Source organism: Saccostrea echinata, unplaced genomic scaffold, assembly GCF_033153115.1.
Source record: "Saccostrea echinata isolate AGI-Se365-2 ecotype Australia unplaced genomic scaffold, CSIRO_AGI_Sech_v1 ptg000024l, whole genome shotgun sequence".
Lineage (NCBI taxonomy): Eukaryota > Metazoa > Mollusca > Bivalvia > Ostreida > Ostreidae > Saccostrea > Saccostrea echinata.
Window position 1 is genome coordinate 127,805 of NW_026889773.1, and position 23,020 is coordinate 150,824.

A 23,020-nucleotide genomic window follows, 5' to 3' on the forward strand; every position below is an offset into this window, starting at 1 on the left:
AAGTATCGGAAATGTTATCAATAATTCGTTTAGAAGAGTACAAATGTTACCGTCTTATAATTTGAAAACAAAGAAAATTTACCCTACATATAACGAACTATAGGCAGTTTAAATTAGTTAAACGATGGATTTGCTTGTATAAATCATCATTTCATTTCTACTGTAGAACCTTTTTAAATGTGTATAATTTCTGTAGTTAGCACAATTCTTGCTGGCTCCAGTTAAATAATATATAATGTCTGGTGTCGACGAACCAACTAAATCACTCAAATATCAGAATAAATAATTCATATCGCCATTAATATATATTGTTAAGAGTACATTGTCAAGCATTCGAACTTGTATTAATTAACGATGTATTATCTCACTGTTCTTTGAACGTAGATGCATTTCTATAGTATATTTAAGAAATACATAAGTTTAAAAACTTCACTGGGAAATGAAGTGGGTCGGTCACGTGATCAAATCCTACGAAACTCAAATGCCCTCTCTGTAGATTTGATTTTTTTTAAACATGTTATTTATTTTTTATATACATATATATGTTGGAGACGGACAATCGTATACAAATTTGCAGTGACTGTCCCTCGTAGATCTCACCCCTACTAATGTGTTCTGGACCTTTTATTTTTCGATGTTCTGCAAATTATAAAACCAGAGGAGTTCAAAGTAGCTCTGGCAGTAGCTCTGACGAGATTTAGCGAGACTACAGCGAAATAACTTAAATTATTCACGGAAATGTTGCTAGGAAGTGACTAGCACGTGGAGACAGGGTAAACAGAAAAGTTATGTTGCGTTTTAGTTTTCACCAAATAATTGTAGAAATGTACTTCAATTTCTCTTGAATTCATTCAGACTTCAATAAGTATTCTTTATGACATTATTTTTTAATTGCAGTTATTCGTTTTTGGACAAACATACTTGCATGGGAACTGGGACTATAATTTTGGCGTCAGATTAGCAAATGAAGTAACTGACAGTTTAACTAAATGAATTGAATTGCATTGTGGGTTACTAAGGATACTACAGGTATTTTACGCTTGAAAAAAAAAATCAAATCCCCATGCATTTTGTAGATGACAAGCAATACAAAAAGCCATCTGTTAGGCTGCGTCTGTATCCCTTTGCTGTACTATCGGTGAAGACAATTGTCAGGTGGGTTACCTGGCCAAAAACACATGTGATCAAGGGTATTGTAATTTAAATAAAAATGTTGTCCATTTAAATGCCTAAGGGGTGTCGCTCGTTTTCCTTACCCTTGAAGCGCTAGCGTCCTTAACGTGGCACAGCCTACGCTTTATTATATACATTTTCTAGTTAAAAACAACTAAACAAAAAATTATAAACACTCGTGAGATCTTTTATAGTTTCAAAATGTTTTTTTTTTGCAGTCCACTGATAGACCTGAACCACGTGTTCGAAGTAAAATATAAACATGTAGTTGTACAGTAAACATTGTTATTCATTCAACGATTGATCAACTGTTCGTGGTAAGATCCTCTGTGCGCATTAATAACAATAGCCATATAAGGAAAACAAAGGTTTGTCATTGTAGAAGACATATTGCACATTGTTTTACCAGCATATCGGGCAATTTTGGAAAAATTGTCACTACTAAGCTCCAATTTTCGCCGTAAATTATCAGAAAAGCGAAGATTAAGTAGAGTGTGATTTTTAACCTACCCACTCTTTTCTGTTTAATATCATGAAAATCTTTCAGAAAGGTCTGGAAACACATTTTTCATAATGCATGTTTTTAAAAGAAACAGGCTACAGCAATTTCCTGTTTACTACCAAATTTATTTATAAAACCGGTTCTACCGTATAACCTTTGAATGGGTCAACCTACACCACGTGTCTTGAATTTAAATCACAATAACATTAGTAGGGGTGGATCTTGTCAAAACGGCTTGATAAGCGATTACGCTTTGAATTCACCTCGCAGAGGTTTTTGTTTTGAAGCAAATATTCTGAGAAAGGCTACTTGTGATCAATAATAGTGAGAAATTGTTGTCAGAGATTTGTTGTTTCCTTGAAACTGATATTCGATGTTGAAAAGGCACAAGAAACACGGCTGATGTTTGATAAGTTGGAGGAATTTCGGTCGGAAAATGGCGTCATCACAGGCCGGGCCAGTTAATCTTGAAATCAAATCAAAAATATATCTACTATTCAAGTCAGGCATATTCATTAGGATTTGACACAGAGACACTGACGACTGCTTACATTGAGACTATGCAGCTGAAAATAACTTCACAACATGCAGCTGTTTATTCTCTATGTAAAATCGCCAAAGGACTGGATTTCTGGATTAAATAACTGTATACCTTTTTACATATTATTGCGCCATTTAATTGGGTCACGTAATGACTTATGACCTTTGGAAAACTTCTCATAGGTATGATTTTTTGGGCTCTCAGCTGCATGTTTATATAACAGAGAGATACCATACAAAGCCTTACTTCTTCAATAGAAAATGAATTATGTATTTAGGCCTACTTGAAACTTATACTTTTATATGCTGATGATACTGTCATTTTAGCAGAAACTCCTGATGATCTACAGAATGCTTTGAATGAATTTGAATGCTATTGTAGGGAGTGGAAATTGCAAGTTAATATTGACAAGACAAAAATATTAATTTTTTCAAAAGGTCCTTTATTCAAAAGAGAATTTTACTACAATAACAAGAGTCTAGAAAATGTTAAAGAGTTTAAATATCTTGGTATTATTTTTTCATGATCTGGTTCCTTTTTAAAAGATTAAATATCTTGGTTTTATTTTTTCAAGATCTGGTTCCTTTTTAAAAGCCAAGAAGCCCAAAAAAGCAATGTATGGTGTAATCAGAAAAAATAGAAAATTCAACCTCCCTGTAACATGTCAATTTGAATTGTTCGATAAAATGGTTGTACCAGTGTTACTCTATGGTTGTGAAATCGTGGGTTTTGAAAACCTAGACTTTATTGAACGTGTTCATTTAAAATTTTTGAAACATATACTTTACTTGAAAAGTAGTACTCCGAATTTTTTGGTTTATGGTGAAACAGGACGCTTTCCATTATCTGTCCTGGTTTATTCCAGGATAGTTTCTTACTGGTGTAAATTAATTAACAGCCCCGGAAACAAAACTTCATGTATTTTATATAAATATTTAATCTCCAATTCACAATCTGAAATTGGTAAGAATCCATGGATTGATTGTGTGCATCGTATTTTCGATTCTTGCGGACTAACTTATATTTGGAATGGACAGTTTTGTAATAGTCTTAATCAAGATTGGGTTGCAACGATTACAGGATCAATTTGTACAAAAATGGCATGCTGACATTAATAGTTCATCCAAGGGTGTTGTGTATAAACTTTTTAAAATAAATTTTGAATGTGAAAAGTATTTAATTATTTTTCCAATAATGTTTAGAAAAAAATTTGTAAAATTCCGTACTTCTAATCACCCTCTACCAGTTGAGCTGGGAAGATGGGCAGGTATTATACCATTAAATGAAAGATTATGTACACTTTGTAAAACCAAACACGTTGCTGATGAATTCCATTTTATACTTGAATGCACTGCATTGTCAAACATTAGGAAAAAGTATATTAGTGAATACTACTTTACTTGACCAAATATACTTAAATTTTCTCAATTGATGACAAAACAAGATGCTAAGACGAAGAAAAACTCTGTACTTAAATATTAAAAATAAATGATTTAGTCTGTCCTCCATGATTTTTTTCCTCATTTATACCATTATTATATCTATTATATGTATATATCTTTTTTTTCTTCTTTTTTTGTCCTCTTTCACTTTCATTTTCTGAATATGTATATCATATACTTGTACCTCTGACCTGAATTTATATGCTGTAAATATTTTTCATTGTCCTCATGTACCATATATTTACATGGTTTTGAGTGAATAAATGAACTTGAACTTAGAGAGATACCATATATATATATATATATATATATATATATATATATATATATATATATATATATATATATATATATATATATAATCAGACTGTAGCATTACCTAGTATATACAAAAAGAATTTAGATACCACTAACTATGTAAAACTTTTTATTCCAGTAAAAAATTGTATTGCATGATGAACACATCCTTTAAAATCACTCAAGAATTACAAAACAATGTCCTTTTAAAGGAAATAAAAACAAAATAAATTGTGTTATTTCATAGCACCAATGTAGTTTACAATTGAATTGATTGACCAGGTTTTTCATGTATTGGCAAACCTAAGTCATACAATAGAACAAAGTACATTCATACAAAATTTTTCTCTCCTCAAATCTGCTCTCCGCCTAATTTGCTCTGAAAAAAAAATATATATATATATATGTAAGAAAGAAATACTATTACATTTTACAATTAAAACTAAACTCAATTTAAACAATACCTAGTTTCTATTTTGCAATTAAACGATTAAATAATTATATCTTTTCATCACAAAGAAATAGTCTAGTTTTGAATTAAAAAAAATAAAATAAATCAGACAGTCACCTGCTAAGCTCCTCCTGTCAATTGCAGATAGAGCTTCAAATAAAAGCCTCATGATGTTTTCGTCTTTTCTCACTCCGTGCAGCCATATCATTAACAAACGAAACCCATGTTCCTTGTAGCTGTGTGTTCCTTAATAATAGAGTGTCCTTCAATTACATGCTTTGGAGAACATTTTCAAACCAAAATAATTGTTTCACGTGAAAAGGAATCAATATGTCTAACGATTTATCGTCACAAATATAACGTTTCATTCATAATTCAGATCCAAGCTGATAAGAATTGGGAATAATTTTCTTGAAAACGATTGATCAAAAAATGTACATTGAAATGAACCCAAACAGTTCTAACTTTTTAATTGAGTTAAGAGTGGCCATTTTCCCAACCAAAAATTCAGATTGTTTGTTTGTTTGTTTTGTTTGTTTTGTTGTTTTTTTTAGTGAAAATGACGTATATTTCTATACCTTTATTTTTAGCTAGGTTCATTGAACATAGAGCAAAATAACATTTATGTGTAAGAATATAGTATTTACTCTAAACAGATGTTGAGAAACAAAAACAGTAAATTATACGAAGTAAACCAGGAATTTTTCTAAACAATAATCATTAATGTAATTTATTCTCTTCCAAGCTCTTCATTTGCCTGATAATTGTTTAAAATGATAAGAGAGGTTTCATCAGGTCCGTTTCTGCGACATGTCATCGCCATCGGACCTTTCCGATATGTGATTGCAAATGTTGTATACTTGTGGAAATGTCGGGACGCTGTTTAATTTGAACCAAGGTATAAGGCCACAATACTATATACATTTGACATTTTGTTTACAATGTTTGTTCACTATGAATTTTTTTTGTTACTTTTTTGACATTTTTTTTCAGTTTCTTTTCCAAAAAAAAAACTTTTTCAGCTTTACATCCTATTTGTGATATGCATATTTCCAGTTTCTGAACTTTTTATAGCTTTTATTACTAATGTAAAATGCTCTCAAAATGATCCCGGCTCTCTGTACTTCTAAGTACTTTGATTTATCTCCTTCTTATCAAAACTTTTCATTCTACAAGGAAGAAAAACCACTACTCCATTTTAATGCCATTGAAATGCGTAATGTTTTTGTAGTGTTTTTTATCCTTCTTTTCAATTCTTTCCATCGTCTTTTTAAGTTAATTGTGCAAAGTTTGACAAGAGATGCATGGGCCACAATGCTCATATGAGTAACTATAGCCATTCTTGTTTTTCATCAGCAGATTCCTTTTCCTACATATTCCTATGTAAAACGTAGATCACCCATGGAAGCCCCATTCTTCCCCAGAGGGTTATGATTCGAACAAACTTGAATCTAGACTACCTGAGGATGTTTTCTATAACAATATGACAATTCATGGCTTTCCTTTTTTGAGAAGAGGATTTTTAAAGACTTTTTCTATGAATTCTTTAGTAAAACTTTGATCCCTATTGTCATCCCAAACTACCCCAAGGAGTCATAATTTGAACAAACTTGAATATACACTACATGTGGATGAATCCATGTGAATAAGAATAAACATGGTTTTGTTGTTCTTGAGAAAAAGAGTTGTCCTATGTTTCTGTACGTTTTCTTATGTAAAATTTTGCCTTACCCATTGCTGCCCTACCCGGGGGTCATCATTTGAACAAACTGTATACATGTATATACTACGTGTATATGCTTCCATTTAAGAATGACTGATATAATGCCTTTAATATTATTGAGACGAAGGAACATCCATGTAAAACTTGGATCGCCCATAGTGGCTCCACCTTACCCCCGAGGGTCATGATTTGAACAAACTTGAATAAATACCATATCAGAAAGCTTTCATACAAGTTTCATCTTTTTTGACTCAGTGCATGGTTCTTTAGGAGAATATTTTTAAATGACCCCACGTAGTATTTACTTTTACTTAAATATCTCCCCTTGGAAAAGGAGTGGGTATTCAGTTGAACAAACTGAATTCCCTTCCCTAGGATACTCTGTGCCAAGTTTGGTTGAAATTGGCCAAGTGGTTCTGCAGAAGAAGATGAAATTGTAAAAAGTTAACAAGGACGACGCCAACAAGGAGGACGATAGACAACGGAAAAGTTTTGATAAGAAAAACTCATTTGAGCCTGCTGCTCAGGTGAGCTAAAAATGGCTACCATTTTTCATGCACATGTATCATTTATTTACACAAAATCGACTTTGTTCAAGAGGGTATTAAGTACCCATTAATAGTTACCACTATCATTTTATATATCATTTTTTAAGAATGAATTATTTTTTTCTAAAAAACAAATATGTACAAATTCGTCCACTTACAATAAAAATGACACATTTGGTCAATTATATCATTGATGGGTGTAAACTAATCCACTAAACTAAATATCATTTATGGAATTTTATCATTAGTGGTAACTTAAAGGTAGTGTTGTGAGAAATCCTTCACGCTCTCTTTTCATTTTAAATTTTAGCACACTAATTTATGGATGTCAATCCAATATTCCCTACTCTTTCTCGGTTAATTTTGCGTATGTTGAACGAAATGCTGCAAATTTGATATAAATCAAATGAATTAGAGTTTCGTCTTCTGCAACTGTGGTAGGAAAAGTATAGAATTGTGACAACAGTTTTACCACACATTTAGAATCCTGCTTACAGTAAATAATGTGGAATTGATTACTGCACAATACTATTTTTTGTCCTAATATTAAGTTCTCAGGTTACTGATTATATAGAAATGAAATGTGAGAAAAATATTTCAAAAGCAATGCACTCTCGTGGAATTAATTTAAACTTTCTTGATTCAAATAAGAGATGAATACAAAAGCATATAATTTAACATATGAATATAATTTAGTACATCTGTTTCTTAGACTCATAGAACTTTAAGATTCCTCTCAATCAGCAGAGTAAATTTAATGTGAAGTGTTTAGAAGTCATCCACGACCAAAGCAAACATTTTCATTTCTTTTTAAATTCAAGTTATGAATGTATACATAAATACCATAGTACATTATGGATTCTACTCATTACAATATTTATTTTGTTATTTCCAGATAATTATTATTTTTCTTTAATGAAGACAAAATATTGAATTGAAAATATTTTAAACATACATTTAAAACGCATATATACCCGTATACTGATGTTCTATGGACCTGATGTGTTCTGCTGTGAATTTCCAGTATAGAGCAAGCTTTTTCCAGTCCCCAGACTTCAGCTGTTTAGTGGCGAGCTTCCAAAGAATATCTTTCATTTGACCTGCGGAAGGATGGCGAGGCTGTCGTAGATATAAATGTGGGTCAAGGTCATCTAATTCCTTGTCTAGGTAGTCCTTGATTAAAACAAAACAGTTGTTACATAAAGGTATGGACCTTCATGGGAATTGTCACACTTGATGAATCTCAAGTCGTCTCTAATTATTACACATTTGTAAATGCATCTTCAAAGTACTTGCGTCCAGGTAAGATTAAGGTTTACAAAAAATAAATTTGTTCAACTTTTAACAAACTTCTAATGTTGAAATAAAGGTTGAATGTGGCATTAGAAGTAATATTTTTGAAGTGTGTTAAAAAAAACAATACTTGTTGACCTAAAGTCTGTGTAGAACCAAAAATATTTTATAACAATTAAATTGGTTTGATTTAAAAGCTTTGATCTGGTCAATATTCCAAAAAACTAGGAAAGGTTAAAGCGTTTTAGGATAAATCTTTCACGCAACTGACACTAGAAAAAAAAGTAAATATTTTCTTGTTATTAGACTCAGCCTATAATGATATAACCTGTGACCCAATGTCAATCCGTAAGATAACCCTGCCTTCATAGAGGACGGTTTAAGATTTATTTTGAAAGAACGAAATCCGCATATATAAAGATGCAAACATAGACTGTTTATAATACATATAAATGAATTCGTTTAGATTTCTAAAGTAATGGCTTACCCTTGAAACTTCATAGTACCTCTCAGCTTTGATAATCATATCAACAATTGCAACAAAGCTCCCCCTGGCAGCAAGTTGTAGCGGCGTCTTTCCCAACTGTAAATTTGACAGCTAGCCTATTATTATAATTCTGTGTTTGTCATCTAATAAATGAACTAATCAACGAATTAAAAGTAGTTAATGAAAAGCACATTACCTTTTCTCTCAAGTCGAGACTAGCGTTGGCATCGAGTAAAATTTCCACAATATCTTGAAAACCAGACTCGACGGCTATATGAAGAGCTGTCATTTGTCTCTGTGTAATTTCAGGAGAAACGTTTATAAATGGGTGTTAGGTGATGTTCAGCTTTACACATCAAACAGTTTGAATTAAGTTATCAAGACATCATGAAAATTATATATATATATATATATATATATATATATATATATATATATATATATATATATATATATATATATATATATATATATATATATATATATATAAACAATTTAATAGAAGTTTATTTTTTTTAATTACAATGTTGCTTATAATAAAAATGGATCTCACAACAGTTGCTTTTTCATAAATATATCTTACTCTGTTTTACATTTGAAAACATGATTTAATGTGCACACAGGGACGAGCAAAAGTGCAGGTTTCATACAACTACGGGTAAATAGATCCTTTTAGCGCTACTGAATCGATCCAATTAACTATGCTAAAATCGATCCTTTTAGCTTCGTTTATTTAATCCTTTTAGCTATAAGTTTACATGTATGAATACACGTTGATGTACAATTAAACTATAATATTATTGTGAGCTCCGGGAACTTTTGGTAGGTAAAAGCATGATTGATACCATGAAGTGTTGCGTTTTTAAAGATTTTTTCCCTATTATTGCTTCTAATATGTAAAATTTATTCCATTTGATTTTGATGTTTTATTATTATTCATGTATATATATTCAATAGCCAATGGTTTTGATTAAACAGATCAAGCGAGTAGTATTACGATTCTGTACTCACGTAGTTTTGAATGTTGACTTGGCACATATTCTTGATAAGAATTTTCGTTACGTCTGGTTGATTATTCTGGGCGGCTAGATGTAGGGGTGTATTTCCTTGCTGAAAGGAATAGGATAATTTACAGCACTTTGGATTCATGTTAACAGATGGACAATTTATTAATGTCATAAATTCCCACAAAAATGACTTTCCCTTTCCGGATATTCAAACGTGAGTAGCATAAATTGTCTTTAATAATTCAACCAGGGTAGATTTTGTACTTTTGTTATGTAAAACAAATGATCGTGTTTTGTGGTAAAAATATAGGTAATATACGTTAACAAGTCTAAATAACCATTAAGGTAATTAATAGGGTGGAATTACAAAAAAAAAAAAAAAAAAAAAAAAAAAAAAAAAATACTAAGCCTGCGTAAATATTTGAAACTAAAGGCATGTAGGTTATGGATAAATCTTTACATGTACCCTTTAAGAAAAGAATCAAACGAGTAGATACTAGAAAGACAGTATCAAATAAAATCGAACTTTTTTGAATTAGAAAAGGAAGTTGTTTAAGATAACATACAAAGTTAACCACGTCTAACTGGGCACCGTGGTCTATCAGTGAGCTCACGATTTCCGTGTGTCCCCTCAAGGCAGCAAAATGAAGAGGGCTCATCTCTTTCTGTCAAAATAAAATTGTTATTGTAATTAACAAGGTAGCATGGGTTGGAAATTAAATACGCAGAATTATGGTAAAATGAACTGAAAAAGTGATCATTTTAAAATAATTGAAATAATTTATTGCACATTTCGTTTTCTGCAACTTGAAAATTCGTGAGCCGACTCTCAAGTTTTAAGATACATATTGAGGATTAAAGCCACACACATATTAACTTGGTTTTATTCAAATTAAGATCATGCATAAGTCTGAATAAGACTGAAGTCTTTTAAAAACAAATCTTGTAGTATTCAAGAAAAGAATCAATTCTTTGTTGGATAGAGTGCGTTTTAAAATAGTCTTTAAAATAGCCTCTCTCTCTCTCTCTCTCTCTCTCTCTCTATAGGATATTCAATGTTTTGTAGATGAATGGACTTTATTTCACAAGTGGGATAGAATTTTTTGATATTTTCACGAGCGCGAAGTCCAAAAATCTTGTCTCATGAGTGAAATAAATTCCACATTCATCTACAAAACATTGAATTTTCTGTTTATTACATTTTCTTTGATTTTCCCTTTGATTCTGTCTTCGTAACAGGGTGTCATAGGCTGTGACGCCATAGTTGAGCGGTTAAGACGTCATAGCTAAGCGATTGCAAGATTGAAAAACGTTATAAACATGGACTTTTAAAAACATATATGGAGAAACTTTAGCAGTTTTACTCTCTGTCAGGATGGTTCATTTACTATCTTATAACAGGCCGGAGTTTTTTTTAAACGCTATTCGTGATGGGATGGAAAATCTCGAGTTTTGTCGCATTTCTGATATTCTCACACTGAGAATACCCTTTTGATATCCTTTCACACTGTGTCAGAGTATCAGTTTCATTCAATAAATGAATTACAGTATTTCACTGTTGAAAATGTAATAAATATATATATACTTCAAGATATTTTCTGGGGAGAAAAGCAAACATAACATCCTACTGTACAGATATATTTTTGATATAGAAACATGTAATATTTGTTATCTTTCTTGCAGAATTGTATAACCGAATGGTGAAATTAAAGATTGAAACTTAATCAGCTCTCTCAAGATTGAAAATTATTATTACGTACCATCATTGAGAAAAATTTTTGAAATTTGATGTGATTTCTCAAATCTCGTTGAAATTTTCCAAGAGAAACCCATTATTTTCAACAGTAGCATGCTTGTGGAAGTCATATTGCAAAATTTATTTGATAAAATAAAATCTGTCAAAAAGGACATTGCAATAAATTTGTTCCTTTTACTTTTACAATATCCCCCGGTAAATGATCCCATTCTCCACGCCCAACATCAGCCAATCATACATTTTCCCTCTATTTTATATTAAATCCCATTCCCCACTCCGCACTTCACTTCTATCTAAAGTCTTCAATTAGTAAAAACAGAGCATCACATTAATGTTTGGTATGAATGCTGTGCTATATCCCTTTTAGCCATAAATTTCACAGTTTAATATCAGTTTTCGCCAGAAGAAGTGTCTGAAATAAATTCTGAATCCGATGATAATTATTTTCCCATTACATTAATATCCTTTATTCATACAAACGATTGTGTCCGCTGTGAGTCACGAAAATTTCAAAAACCACACACCATAGGACTTTTATCATATAAAAATGATTAAGTTCCTATCCCTTGTCTTTACGTACTTAAATTTTTATTTGTTTTAAAAAATTTTGTTTAAAAGGGTTCCAAGTGCCTTGGATTAACACAAGTGGTTGTTAAAGTGGCACTGCAATACAAGAACTTTACTAATCAATCAACAACTGAAGAAAGCTACCAAAATCAGAGGGCAGTGGATATGACAGACTCAGTTTCGGAGAATACACAGGACACTACGGAAAGATAATAATGGCATTCATACCTTACCAAAGCCCTTAAAACAGCGAGACAGCTTCCATAAAAAACGAATGAAAAACACAGTACAACAACAATTAGTGAAACACTAATTTTGAAACTATGAAACCGTAAGATCAATCTTGTGTGATCGAGATTTGTGATATTCCTCTGAATTTATTAAGTCTTTGACCACGTGCATTGAGTGTATGTATACACGTCCTCTGTTATTTTAAAGACAAACTCAGTATGGAAGAATGTTCATTGGCAAAGTATAACACACCAGTAATTAGTATATGTTTAAGCTCATTTGAAAAATTACGCATGTACGTAGACGTAGCAGCTACTACTACTATTTTATTGCAGAAAATGTTTTATTTTTTCATTTGTATTAGTTAAGTTAAACTTTTAATGCTAAACAGGATAAATAAAAAACATACTATTGTTTCTGCATCAGCTTTTGCATCAAAATCAAAAAGGACCTCTATGACGTTTAAATGGCCTTCTTCTGCTGCGATATGCATGGCTGTTCTACCTTCCTAAAAATGAGAGGTAAGTAAATGAAAAATTCAGTATACCAGGAATCTGTCGTTATTCTCTCTTGTTGATTCATTTTCCTATGATATATAGTTTTTCCCCAATTAAGATCATAGGTAAGCAAAAACATCACAATTTATTTATCCCTTTCCTCTAAACTTGTCCTCAATAAAATTAGTACCTAGACTAAATATGATCTAAAAATCCAATAATTTCCCCATTTCTAGCTGATGTTTGGCAGTCATTATTTTATGATTCTAAGCTTTTATCAAATTCTGGAACATTTTCATTAAAAAACAAGATGTGTTTGTGAAACACTGATGCCCCCGTATGGCAGCTTATGGCGAAGGTTAAAGTTTCTCAAATGCAAGTCAAAATCCAGGCCAAAAGATAAAAAATGTTTAATTTGAAAGCCCTAGCTGCAACTGTTCAAAAGTTATGGCGAAGGTTAAAGTTTTTTAAAAGTAAGTAAAACATCAAGGTCAAGGTCAAAGTTGTTGGTATCCAAATGAAAGTCTTGTCACAAGGATTACATATGTAAAATATGAAAGCCCTAGCACCAACCATTCAAAAGTTATGGCCAAGGTTAAAGTTTTTTCGAAAGTAGGTCAAACTCCTATGTCAAGGTCAAAGGGTCAAAGTGGTTGGTACCCAAAGGAAGGTCTTGTCACAAGGATTACATACGTGAAGTATGAAAGCCCTAGCATCAACCATTTAAAAGTTATGGCCAAGGTTAAAGTTTTTCAAACGTAGGTCAAACTCCTAGGTCAAGGTCAAAAGGTCAAAGTGGTTGGTATCCAAACGAAGGTCTTGTCACAAGGATTACATACATGAAGTACGAAAGCGCTAGCTCTAACCGTTCAAAAGGTATGGCCAAGATTAAAGTTTTTCAAAAGTAGGTCAAACTCCTAGATCAAGGTCAAAGGGTCAAAGAGGTTGATATCCAGAGAAAGGTCTTGTCACAAGGAATACACATGTGAAGTTTGAAATCCCAAGCACCAACTGTTCAAAAGTTATGGCCAGGATTAAAGTTTTTCAAAAGTAGGTCAAGGTCAAAAGGTCAAAGTTGTTGGTATCCAAAGGAAGGCCGTGTCACAAAGAATACACATGTGAAGTTTGAAACCCCAAGCACCAACTGTTCAGAAGTTACGGCCAAGGTTTTGCAAAAGTGGGTCAAACTCCAAGGTCAAGGTCAAATATGATGGTACCCAAAGAAAGGTCTTGTCACAAGGAATACACATGTGAAATATTAAAGTCATAGCTCCAACCAATCAAAAGTTATGGGCAAGGTTAAAGTTGATAACAGACAAACAGACAGACAGGACAAAAACAATATACCCCTGGGATCTTTCGATCCAGGGGCATAAAAACAATATACATGTACCCCCGGGATCTTTCGATCCGGGGGCATAAAAAAACAGCTACATTTGAGTGATTCTGTTCTGAAATTGGTCATGGCCTTTCAGATCATTTCAGAATGTATTAAGTACAAAACTATATAAAAAATTTATAAGAATCAATAGTGTAAGGATTCTTTGAAACTCTCATGTCCAGTTATAGAAAAAAAAAAACCAAACATAGTTAAGGCTTCTTGTCCGATCCATTTCTTTTGTGAAAAGTAAAATTAATAAAAGATATATTGTAGTTCTCATACAAGTACATAAAAGATTTACTGTTAGGTCTTAATTTTACTATATCATTATTTGGTTTATATAATATTGCAGTAGTAAAATTAATATTTTGGTTTGCTGAAATTGAGGATAAACATCTATACCACATCTCTATCACTGACTTCCACCCCAAGGGTAAGTAATTTTTTGATGACGTCACTCTTTCCAGCTTCTGCGGCTAAATGCAATGATGTTTTACCCTCCTGTAATAAACGTTGTAAACAAATAATTTGAAAGCATCAATTGCAAATACAGCAGTGGGCATAGAAATAAAAAAAGATCTTTGGTGGATATTACATAATTATATTTCCCCGAAAACGTTGGAATCATTTGAAAAGCAGATGTAAAACGTAATTAGTAAAACATTATAAAATGAATTTTTATGTACTCTTAAGATCAAATTTTTAAACAATGAAAAACAACCTTATCCCTTCTGTTTGCATCACAGCGCATGTCGATCAGTCGCATCACCGCTTCTATATGACCTGCTTCTGCTGCCAGATGAATGGGAGTCCGCCCAGTCTTTAAAAAACAGACTTTAATTATTTCCTGTCACAAATTTTCGTTTGCATCATCAGTTAACATGACTTTGTAAGTGACATCAATGATTTTACTTTTGAACACTGGTACAAGTACTAGACTATCTTTACTATCGAAATGCTGTTGCATCGATGCCATTTTTGCTGAAGCCTTAAAACATTTAAGAAATAAATGACAATTTTAAAAACTTCTCTGGGAAATGAAATGGGTCGGTCACGTGATCAAATCCTGATCACGTACCGACCCACTTCATTTCCCAGTGAAGTTATTTATTACTTATATATACATTTGAGACGGACAATCGAATATAAGTATACTGTTCGTCGTAGATTTTGACAAATTACGCAAGGTGTAAATCGGCTTGAAAAGCGGTTACGCTTCAAATTCATCTGGCAAAGGATTCTGTTTTGAAGGGAATATTCTGTAAAAGGCTACTTGTGATCAATTATAGTGAGCATATTGGTGTCTGGGAATTTTTGTATTCGTGAGAACCCATGTTCGATGTTAAAAAAAAAACACAAGAAACACGTCCGATGTTTGATAATAAAAAGTTGGAGGAATTTCGGTCGGAAAGGGATGGATGGAGACACTTGTCCGGACCAGTTAATTTGGAATCAAGTATAAAATTTGATCAGAAACATAAAATCTACGATTTCAATAATGCATATTTATTATGATGTTGACACGGAGACACAGGCGACAGCTTACATTGCTAAGACAACGATCTCGATGATGGAGGTGTGCCTACCGAACTTCCGAAGTGCAGTGTTTGTCAGCTGTTTGTGGCGTGATTGCATTACATTGATATTTTCCAACAGATTTTCAAATTTATTGTGAGTAAAGTTTAATGAAAAAAAATATAGCATTCAGAGGTCTACAAGAAAAATAAGGGTAAACGTTGAGACTATGCAGCTCAGACATGAAATTTATAACACGTAGTTTTCTATTCTCTATGTAAAATCGATCAAGAACTGTATTAATTACTCGTTTACATTGTAAATAAAATTATTATTATTTTACTTGGGTATTTCACAGGTGCTTGAAGACAGGACCGCCCCCCCCCCTCCCCCGATATAGACCCCCCCCCCCGGCTTTTTCGACTTTTTTCTCATAAATTATCTTTCAATGACATATTTGTGATATAATCTATACCAACAATTCGAAAAATGACCTAAAACAAACATTTTATAAAATTTACCCCACTCTCTACATATAAATCAACAAGATTGCCAACTTCGTAAAAGCTTATTCAACGGAAGTAATGAGGAGAGGACTATTACCCATTTCTTCCATATAACCAAATATGAGTGCAAGGTATTAACACTGGACACATTCTTGTTTTTTTTGTACGAATTTTTAATCAAATAAATATTTTTTTCTAACATTTTCTAGATTTTATGCGAAGTATCTAGAGAAAAGAAGGTATTTAAATAAATTGCATTTTTAAAAGGGGCATAACTGTCAAAACGAAACCTGCAAATCAGGTAGTTGAATAATAATTAGAAACATTTCATTTACATTAGTGGTTTAGAACTCTATGCTTCCAATACCTTTGAAATATAGTTTTAAAGTGTATCTCAACCAGATTTCTTCAAATGCTTATTTCAAAACAGTGTTTCAGACTTTCTGCAGAACTGTGTATTTGGGTAGAAAGTCGTATCCTCATCACTTCAGTTGAATAAGCTTTGATCAGTTTAAAAACGCTAACATCCTTGTGGAAAATTGGCCGAAACGACTGTTGAAGTGCCTAAACTTTTAACCTATGACATGAGTTTTTGATTTTAGGGCTATGTGTAGATTTATGAGACAATTCAACAAAAATTCCTCGGCAGTGCCTCTCGGTTTGCAGACGAAGTTGGCAACCTTGTTAAGGAGGCTGGGGGGTCAACAAATTAACCACAAATTAACCACCAGATTTAACTTAATTTTTTAGATATGATATCTTAAGCTGTCAACTATCATTTGGCAAAGAAAAATTTCAAAAATTTTGGTTTTAAAATTTGATCATTTTCTAGATCTTCATATGGAGCTCTTCTTCTAAAGGAGATCAATATAGTCTAAAAATGGCCACAACCTCCCAGCCTCTTTAATTTATATATATAGGGTAGGGCAGTAATTTTTATAAAGTGTTTGTTTAAGTCAGTTTTCCGAATTGATTATATAGAGATTATATCACAAATGAGTCATCCATATATAATTCATGAGAAAAAAGTCGAACAGGCCCGGGGTCTATATCGGGGGGGGGGGGGGTGCTGTCCTCGAGCACCTGTACGGTATTTTGTACATTTTTATGCATGAAAAACATGCTATATTGCTAAGTAGAGTAAGTCTTTTTATGTTGATATTACTGCGCTGTGTGATTAGGCACGTAATCACCTATGACCTTCGAAAAACTTCATAGAGGTATGAAGATATTTGCTCTCTGTATGTTTATATAATAGAGAGATACCACAAATGTATATATTACGAAATATAGCATGAATAATTCGTAATCCATAAAATGTACATTTATTTTTCATCTAACAATAAATGAATCGTTTAATTTTTTCCCGAGACATTTCCTCTCACTCAACCATATTTTCACATCGATTTAAAAAGTCAAATATATCCAAATAACGGAATACATGTATACCCCATTAAAATTTTAGCTTTAATGAAAGCTTCAGCAAAATGTTTTCTAACAAATATTAACAGAAATCAAAACTACCACGTAAGGATATCTAGTTTACTATCATTTGATCAATGTTAAGAAAAAATAGCTTTTTCAACCGCTAAACAATAAAAGAATCGTCTAATTTTTCTATGTCAGGGGAATTTATATAAAAACTATAATTTTCATTTAGAAAGACGAGGTCAAGGTTTCATTCAAACCAGTAAAAGTACACTGAAAATGGATCTCTGAAGAGAAATTAACGACCTTGTAAAGTCAGGGTTGACTAGAAGGTAATTGGCGAATTTAAAGCTAACGAACAATAATAATTGTCTACCTCCGTAGAGCTATGGCTATATATGACAGTCTAATCCATGATAATACATGTGAGAACATTTTAGATAAAAATAATCAACATTGCAGCATCATGGACCCACTTTTCTGTGATTAAGAAGTCGATAATGCTTGACAATCTATTCTTGTTCTATGATTTTTCACTGGCATGGTATATACGATAATCCCTTGTCGTCGTTTCGATTAATTATTCAGTACTTTGCCACAGGGCAGAGTGTTTGCGACATTTTTTTCCTTCTACAACAGTGTCCTTATTAGATCGTGTTCACCACTGATTAAAGACCTTAGGTTCCGTACATTAAATTGAGGGGTAGGCAGGTTAGTAAGGCAACAGTTAAGTTTTGTTTATAAATATAGAATGCCCCACTTATAAGCTACAGAGTGTATAGGCATTTCATACTAATTGTTTATTCATTTGTTTTTTTTTATTTAATTAGCAGGCATTAGAAGAGAACTCAGAAGTATTTTGTATCAGAACATGAAAAATGCTATAACTGTTAAGGTGCACAATTTACTTTTTAGAGGCATTTATCTTTTTAGCCAAATTTTAAGTGATACTGATGATTACAAAAATTACAAACCCATATCTTTTGGGAAACAGTAACGTTAAGTAAATATCAGTAAAATACTGTTCGGCAATCTCGAAAATTCTAGATTAACACATTGTAAAAATGGTGAAGACAATGAACAGTGGTCGAACTAAAGAAAAACCCTACATCCCTAGTAGTAAGCATCCCCTGTTGATCGAACACACACGCCGTACGCCCTATGAATTGAACAGGTAGACAGAATATTCCATAGATGAATTAGGTATTTAAAAAATGCCTAACAATTGGCATAAAATATGCCATTCAAAATATGACCTACTGACAGGTCATTATAATGATCCTAGAATTTACCAAATTGCTGAATTTTAACTGAGGTAGTTGAAATCTCGTGTAACATTAACTTATTTGTCAGTAGCCTGTCTCGGTTTAAAAATTGGTCTCCGAGCTTACTCCGAGCTTGCTCTTGAATATCGAATAAGCTGAGAGAAATGAACACCATATGCAGGCAAAAGCGGAATATTACTACATTAATAAAGAAAGTTGGCGATGGAAAAGCTAGAGTATTCATTATCTACTTACGAGTATATATTGTCTGTGAATGAATAAAAAATAATTTCGATATGCATAGAATTTAAAACAGCTTTCATGCGACATGTACAAAATGTGGGCGATCGACAAGTGACGTTATTTGTCGGAATGGTTACCTTAGTCAAACAATAATAAATATTCATGAAATATTTACCAGCATGCCTAAGTCACTCAATGATAAATATTCATGAAATATTTACCAGCGTGCGCCAGTCAGGCATGATATTTTATTGTGTGTATCAAAACTATTGAGAATTTTCTTCAGATTTAAATTTTCTTACATTCATCAACATATCTGTCTGATTTAATAAAAGATATCTGGGAAATTCTCTTTTGGTCAATGTTTACAATGAATATGTAGATGAATAAAAGGATAGAATGGTAGATTGTGAATTTATAGTATCAGCATCTACCATTTTCTCTCGTGAATAAAACAAAATGTACCATTTCTTCTTCATTGACATTGATGTTTTCCAGTGATTCAAATATAAAGTTCATCACATCCACGTGGTTGTTTTGTGCAGCACAGTGAAGAATACCCATTCCTTGCTGGAAATACAAATTGTATTCAATAGGTAAGAAAACATTTATATACACAATCTTTATAAATCATAGTAAATCATTATAATTAAGAAAGAAGAAATATTCTATCCAACAAGAGCTGAAAAACCGCTTATTTTAAATTTATTAAGTTTGTTTGGATTAAAATGTTGCTTTTAAAGTTATCCAATTTTCCCTTGAGAAATAAAATATTATATTTCGACTTTCAGCAGTGCATGGTTAAAAAAAACAGAATGCGGCATTTGATTAATATTTGCTTAAAAAATTCTGATCATTATAAAAAATTAATTGCTATACTCTAAGGGTACTTGCTTGTATGAAGAAACAAACACAAAGAAGAATTCAGTTTTCATTATTATTTTTGTAGTCTTATTAATAAATATAAAGATCGTATAATCATTGTGCAAGAATAATTACCTTATTTGTGCAGAGTGGAGTAGCACCTCCGGTAATTAGCACCTTAATAGCATCTAAATGTCCAAGCCAGGCCGCCCAAAGAACTGGACGCATTCCATACTACAAAATATATATATTGTATAGTTGACCTTTCTTAATACTTGTGAATAAAGGAACATTTGTGCGTCTTTTTCTAGAAGGCCAAACATCTCCATAATCAAATGAGATAACCATATTGTAAAAATGCTAATTTTGCGGTATTTATTTCCAATTTGGTACATCAGAAAACTAAACCAAAATGAGGAAATGACCAGGTTATATTAATGTGTATCATTAATGTAAAGATAAACCTTGTCCTTCGATTCCAGGTCGGCACCGTCTTCCATGAGTTTCTCTATGACTTCTATGTTGCCGTTAGCAGCTGCCCAGTGTAAAGCTGTTCGATCCAACTATAAATAGGGAAAAAGATGTTATTTGGTTAACACTGAAATGTTCGTAATAATCTAATCAAAATCAGTTACGTTACATCCTCTGAAATACTCTTAAACCCTTCATGTATATTGTGTATCAATGCAGGCTTTAACGGATAAGAATTTAAACGACGTTGAATGTTCATGTATACTGCAAACGAATGCTTGCATACTAATTTGTCAAATTGTAACCATACTGTTCTTGAAGAGAAAAAAAAAATAGAAGAAAAAATATTCCGAATAGATTTTTTGGTGAAACCCTCATTCCCAGGGTCCACAAATATGTACTACACGTAGATGCAGCGTCAAACAATACTCTAGATTTTATCTTGATATTTGTGAAAGATGTTCCCCCTTAATATTCCACTATAATTAAAGAATTATGGCTTTGGGGGTAAATGATATGATAACCAAATTGGGAGGAACCTAAAAATTCGCAAAATAAGCACAGACATGTGCTTCCAGGTCGGTTATCATCCGTATACATGTATAGCCACTACTCAATTAAATGAACATCATTCACTCCTGACGTAGGGTGAATTCACCATGCATCGCACACCTTCGCACTTCAACGAGTTCTAGCGATATCGCTACCGACCGAATATTATCAAATTGGAACTTAACATGTAGTATGTGGTTAAAATATAAATATTTGACACAATCGTGCCCTATTTATTGAGAAAATAAAATTAAAAACCGATTTTTTCGAAATAAGTCAGAATTCACCATGGATCGGACAATATTCACCATGCATCGGACATACGATATTTAAACCAGAAAAATATCATACCTTGATCTCGGTGCTTTAAAATTAGTGATATCGGAACATTTTTATCTTTTTTTTTTAAAACTTAACCTTCTAGTTAAATTTGAATGACTACTTCGATCCACAAATGTGAAGAGATTTCAGTTGCATCACATCGCCTTGGAAAGGCTTTACAGTGCTAGTAATCATGGTAATATGGCAACTCGCGCCTTTGTCGCGTGGGTTATCAACATCTAGTTTAAAGAAATAAATTGAGTCCACTTCTAGTCGTCATATATCGATAATTTGAATTTCCACTGAAAATTTAGAGTTTCTATTTTCTATTTCCGTAAAAAACAGCTGTTATTTGGGTTTTATATGAAAATGGAGTTATTACCCATGCATCGGAAAGTGTCCGATGCATGGTTAATTTGTGTCCGATGTACGGTGAAATAAACATACTAGTTAAAAACAACTCTAAGAAATATTATACAAATATTAAAGTAAAATTTTTGAAAAATGTCGGTAAAATTATCAATCATTGATAAATTTTACCTAGGACCGACCCGTTCCGTTGACGTCTATTAAAAAGAACGACAACTCTAAAAATTGCAAAATCGTAAAATTCTGGTTATAGTCCCCTTTGATGATGCAAAATATGACGTAATTTCAAGGCCATTCTTGTGATATTTATATCACAACACGAAAATAAAAATCGGCATCATTAAAAAGTTTAAATCTTCAGCTTTAAGACAGAAACAAGTAAAAACACGGGGAGACTCGGGTTCAATGAAAGTTTATTGCTTAAAGTTGTCCGAAGCAAGGTATGTGTCCGATGCATGGTTAACTCACCCTAATGAAATCCAAATAATGACATAGAGAAAAGTACAAGGGTCACACGAGATGTCATGAGGTCATGAACATTTAACCTTGGATTTTAGTGGTATGGTTATCGTTTAGAAATTTTGACAAACGTAATTTTAGTGTGAAACACTATTTAAACACAATTCCTGCCCAACGGTCCCTTAGTTGACAACTAAAATATACAATAGAAGCTTGTATAGACAAATATGTAGCCAAAAATGTTAAGCAAGATGATTTTTAAATATATTTTTTTGAGATACTCCACGTAAACATTTAATCTCTTATTATAGTACCATACCTGCCATGTAGCTTACTATATATGCACTTAATTAAAAATAGGCTAACATTTAAATGCTCTGTATTTCAGATTCTTTTATACATACTTTTTTCTTGTGTATTTGCAATTCAAAAACGCTGAGTCACTATTGTGTCTCAGCAGACAATATCTATCTTCTGTGACCCTACAATGGAAACTTTCGGTGGTGTAGAGCCCCCCCCCCCTTCCCCGTTTATTTCTTATTCATCCCATTATTTGTTTGTTTTGTTTATTCATTTCATCTTTACAACTTCTTAAATTCTTTTCCCAACTCTCCATTTCCTATTCATTCCATTATTTACGTTTTAAAGCTTTACACTATATTCTGTTGTCCTGTCTTCTCTTTCGAAGGCGACTAAAAATAAAACGATTTTCAATTCTCTACGTATGATATTTCAAAACAACTTTATCACTTACATTGTTTTTACAGTTGACGTTAATACGATGTTCGGACAATAATTTTCGGACAGATTCGAGATCATTTTCTCTGGCAGCTTTGTGGAAATTGATTTCACCTTTTGTCACTGCAAAAAAAGTCATATACTTTTTTCATTATACAACCTTATAACAATTTTTATGATTAATTCTTCTACAATTGTAAATCATCGTAAAGTCAGATAATAATTCACATAAAATGATAATTTATAAGGCAAACATAAAACGAGTTTATAATTATAATTTATATGATTCTGGTTAAGTTTGATTTACATATTAGTATGCATTCTAATAAGCAGGTTGGTGCATTATGTTCATAACTTTCCAACATCTCCATATCAAATTTGTTTCTGTTTCAA

General features: G+C 32.3%; 1 protein-coding gene across 2 annotated transcripts in view; it reads right to left on the bottom strand.

Moving 5' to 3' along the window:
* Positions 1–4,119: 4,119 nt before the first annotated feature.
* Positions 4,120–23,020, bottom strand: part of LOC133191769 (ankyrin repeat and death domain-containing protein 1A-like) — a 35,657-nt gene continuing 16,756 nt past the window's right edge. For both annotated transcript variants that reach the window (XM_061327504.1, XM_061327505.1), the window contains 14 exons: positions 22,644–22,750; positions 20,182–20,280; positions 19,853–19,951; positions 19,319–19,423; positions 14,618–14,716; positions 14,299–14,397; positions 12,428–12,526; positions 10,031–10,129; positions 9,469–9,567; positions 8,654–8,752; positions 8,458–8,553; positions 7,652–7,850; positions 4,524–4,652; positions 4,120–4,334 (listed from right to left, as the gene is read on the bottom strand). In XM_061327504.1, the coding sequence (XP_061183488.1) occupies positions 4,264–4,334; positions 4,524–4,652; positions 7,652–7,850; positions 8,458–8,553; positions 8,654–8,752; positions 9,469–9,567; positions 10,031–10,129; positions 12,428–12,526; positions 14,299–14,397; positions 14,618–14,716; positions 19,319–19,423; positions 19,853–19,951; positions 20,182–20,280; positions 22,644–22,750 (1,499 nt within the window). In that variant the 3' untranslated portion in view covers positions 4,120–4,263. The remainder of the gene's footprint in view (positions 4,335–4,523; positions 4,653–7,651; positions 7,851–8,457; positions 8,554–8,653; positions 8,753–9,468; positions 9,568–10,030; positions 10,130–12,427; positions 12,527–14,298; positions 14,398–14,617; positions 14,717–19,318; positions 19,424–19,852; positions 19,952–20,181; positions 20,281–22,643; positions 22,751–23,020) is intronic.